We start from the raw sequence: 4241 nt of genomic DNA, 5'->3' as shown, positions 1-4241 counted from the left end.
CGCAGGCTATATTTACTAGACTCATAGGGTCTATGTCCCCCAGGGTACTGCCGGAACGTACCCTGGGCTACGGTCCGGTATACCGGTACGTACTCTGGTCACTATTTGATATGGTTAGGGTTAGGGTTAGGTTAGGATTAGGATTAGGCGTTACCCGGTTAGGGTTAGGGAGTAGGCGTAGGCGACTCTCTAGACTCGTTAAGTGCGAGTAGGCGAGGTACGGTCCGGGCATATTAGATAGTACCAGGGTACGTTCCGGTATACCGGTCGCATACCAGGCGTACGCTCGCGGAGTTACCCCGGCGGCGGACATAGACCCTCTCAGCGTTACTATGAGCTCAAGGGGGTCGGTTTGTTCGTAACAGCCGTACTACAGATATGTAGCCGAGGTAAAATATATGTATACACAACTGTGTACCAGACTTGTACTTACTAGAAGTTGTAACCCTAACCTTAACACTAACCCTAATCCTAACCCTAACCCTTAACTTCTAACCCTAACCCTAACCCTAAACATACCTCATATAATAAATATAAACATAATACTAAACAACCTAAACTAGCCTCGGCGTACATATCTGTAGTACCTGTTACGACAACGGACTCTTAGGTCGTTACTAGACTAAGAGCTAGGTGCAGTGGCGGTGCTACAATTTACAAATTACAATCTACAGTTACAGTAGTTTTGCATCATATTTATATTATACGAAAGTGAGAGTCTGCTTACGTTTTTAGATGACCCATTTCTGTCATTCTTTGATACATGAAATGCTGATCGAGTATATTGATCTTATTTGAATTAGCCCTAACAACCGAGAACCGTAGTTGTTGTTTTGTCGTTGCGAGGAAAACATGTAGTTTCACACATAGAAGAAAATAATTTTACCCAGCATGCAATGCAAGTTTATTGCAGTCCACATGCAAGTTTTGCATTTATTAGCTTTCATTAACATATGCGACAAACAAAATAACGTTATAGGATTTTGTCTATAAATATAATCGTTAAAATTGGTTAGGCTTGAGTTAGAGCAAGTAAAATGGACAGTGAACATATTGAGCGCAATGCAATATGGGCAACCAAAATAGCCAAATAAACCCACAAGGTTGACTCTTTGGTGCAACATCGGAAAAATGGAAGACTTCTCTCAGTATTTGTCAGGTGAAGGGCTTGAAAATTTGGAAAAAGCTCGGCATCTAGAGGAGGAAGAGAGTCTCAGGGACCCACCAGAAGAACCGTACAAGTCAAAGTATGCGGCAAGAGCATTGCTCATTGTTGTCAAAGCCAACTTGGTTAGTTTCGTCAATGACACGGTGCAAGACCAAGTTCGGTTTGCCGCAGCCGGTATTGAGGCGGCCCTAGGTATAAACTTCGTGTCGACAGAGGAGGCATCTGCGGGTGAGGAACATATCACGAACTGCCTAAAGATGCTAGATGGAAGAGAAGCAGATCGCCGTGCCTGTCTAACTGCACTGAAAGCGTTGAACCAACTGGGCATATTATGGGCAGACCGAGGAGAATGCAGTAATGCACTCGAGTACTTGTCACAAGCAGAAAATCTATACATAAAGTATACGGACGAAGTTGGGGCACCACCGTTCGACTTGTGTGACATATTTAAAGGCACCGACGCGGAGACTTTCTCGCAGCAAGGACAGAAACTGTTTGATCGGTGTCACACCCACACGTTATACTATCTGGCTCAGGTCCACCATAACTTGGAGCAGCCACAGCAGTCCGCCTACTACTGTCAGGTCACGCTGAAGCGGCAGCTGATTTTGAATGAGTATGATCCCGCCGACTGGGCGCTCAACTGCGCCGTGCTCTCGCAGTTCTACGTCGCCAAGTGCGACTTCACGCAGGCGCGTCACTGCCTGGCGAGTGCGAGCCACGTCATGGGTCATGCCGAGAGGTCGCCGCCGTCGTTGGGCGAGGGCGAGTCGGATGAGGCGCACGCGAAGAAGCTTGCCGACATCGCGCGCTGCTGGGCGAAGTACTGCGCCGCACTGCTGCAGGAGTCGCGCGACCGCGTCGCCGCCGACCTCGACGACGACGACGACCTCCAGCCGACGAAGGAATCGGCCGACGACGACGACGACAAGGAGAGGTTCGTGTTCGACACGCTTGAGCTAACGCACTACGAGGAGGAGGTGACGGACGTGCGCGTCGCGAACTTCGAGCAGGCGCGCGGCGTGTTCCTCGTCGCGCAGCGGCGGCTCGCAGACGCGCGCGAGTTCTACTCGCTCTACCACCACGCGTCGGACTATGCCGAGCTCGCACGCGACTCCAGCCTGCTCTACAAGCTGCTCGCGTTCTTTGAGCCGGACTTTGAGCGCAAGTCGAAGATGCACAAGCGGCGCGTCGATGCACTGTGTGGAGTGCTCGGCGAGCTCAACCCGCGCCACTACCTGCTCATCTGCCGGCAGCTGATGTACGAGATCGCCGAGGCGTACGGCGAGATGCTCGACATTAAGATGGCGATCGTCGAGGAGCATCAGACGACGCCGTCGCCTCACGCCGTCAGGAAGATCAACTCGCTCTGCGCCGAGTGCATTCGCAATTTCGAGTTGTTCCTCGACTCGTTTAAGACGAACGATGTGATGCCAGAACAGTTTGACAGCGATAATGTTCGTCCGGTGCTGATAGCTTACTTCTACATGGGCCGCATGCATTCGAAAGTCATCGATTCCGACGTTCACAAAAGAATCGAGTATATTGAGAAGAGCATTGACTGCTATCAGTTCTTGGTTAGTTATTGTGAAAAGTACCCAGAAGTGGAAAGTTTGGTGAAAGGTGAATATGACGTTTGCAAAGAAATGGTCACACTCTTGCCAGTGAAGATAGAGCGATTACGTAGACCCTAGTCATTAACTGTGTGATTGTACGGGTAATTCATTACAGTGAATATTTTTAATGCTACTCCAGCAATATTAAGATAAACAGAAGAGACAGTGTTACAGTATCCAGAGTTCTTCCCGTGAGTTCCTGAAGGCATGTCGGGCAATTCATTGCCAATTGCTAATTGAAGTGCTAATTAAAGCATTTCGTAAACGGTCCCAATACACAGGTAAACTATCAGTTCGGAGACGTATATGTCAAGCTGTTAAAATGATCGTTTCTCAAATAAATAAATACAAAAATAAAAAATTTAGACAGATTTAGCACCTGTCAGTGTACATGCAACTGATGGTATCCCGGTTTATGCCTGGTTGGCCTACTCCCGTTTCGCCTATGGGGGAATTCCCATTGCGTCTATAGCAGAACTCCCAGTTGGTCTACACCCATTTCGCCTGCTCCCAATTCGTCTACACTAAAATTCCACCCCATTCCCATTTTGTCTACCATCAGTTTGTCCACTAAATAATCATTTATAAATGTAATATATGGGTTTTATTTTACATACATATCCTAGACGGAGTGGCATCCACACTAATTTATCCTGGTATTTGTTTTAATATCAATACTACGAGGAAATGGCATTACTGCCCGTTCTGAGAGTAGACGAAATGGGAGTAGGTGAAATGGGAATAGGTCAACCGGGATGTTACACTTCTGCGTAAAAATTATTATGAGTTTCTGCTGTTATAGGCAATAAAACACTAAATGGACAGCAAACCTGCACCTGCTATCTTCAGATTTGCGCAAATGGAATTTTCAAACGCTCCCACAAAATAAGTGCACGTATTTACGTGACGCAAATATTTATAGACCAGTTGGTACCTATCTCGAAATGTATACAAAGGTAATTAAAGGTGCCCTGCCTCGAACTTTCAAGTGGCAAACATAAAATCAGGCAAAAATTAATTATTTTAACATTGCACGCTTGTACTTGCCTATATATGTGTGATAGGTGAAAAAATTGCTCAGGAATACGTTCATTTAAAGCTTTTAGACTACAAAGTGAAAGTGTCGGGTCGAGTGTTTCAAACAGCGTTTACTTTTGCCGCCCTGCGGCGATGTTATGACGCGTCTCTTGTTGCTATGCGGTGTTGCCATGCGCTGAAGGTCATGAAGGCTGCATGTGCTCATAGATATCATATGTCGGCTCAATTTTAACAGTCGTCCGGTCGTCCGTGACGACTGGATTTTCTCTCGGGCAACTACAAATTGCTTCCGTGGTTGTCCGGTGTCCAACCTCTAAATTAATTTTGAAATTTTTTCTTTTTTTTAATTTGTTAATTTTCAATTTTTGCTCATCTGTGACTTGACACAGTGTTAATGTAAATGTTATGAAATAAATTTC

The 4241-nt window shown here is 46.3% G+C and overlaps 1 protein-coding gene across 1 annotated transcript; it reads left to right on the top strand.

Moving 5' to 3' along the window:
• Positions 1 to 1131: 1131 nt before the first annotated feature.
• LOC106819589 (KIF1-binding protein homolog) lies at positions 1132 to 3344 on the top strand. Its single transcript, XM_014824201.1, has one exon. It carries the CDS (start codon positions 1132 to 1134, stop codon positions 2860 to 2862), a length of 1731 nt encoding a protein of 576 aa, XP_014679687.1. The 3' UTR covers positions 2863 to 3344.
• The last annotated feature ends 897 nt before the right edge of the window (positions 3345 to 4241 follow it).

The sequence above is a fragment of the Priapulus caudatus genome, unplaced genomic scaffold (genome assembly GCF_000485595.1).
Source record: "Priapulus caudatus unplaced genomic scaffold, Priapulus_caudatus-5.0.1 Scaffold3761, whole genome shotgun sequence".
Classification (NCBI taxonomy): Eukaryota; Metazoa; Priapulida; class Priapulimorpha; order Priapulimorphida; family Priapulidae; genus Priapulus; species Priapulus caudatus.
This window is presented reverse-complemented; position numbering and strand designations above follow the sequence as displayed.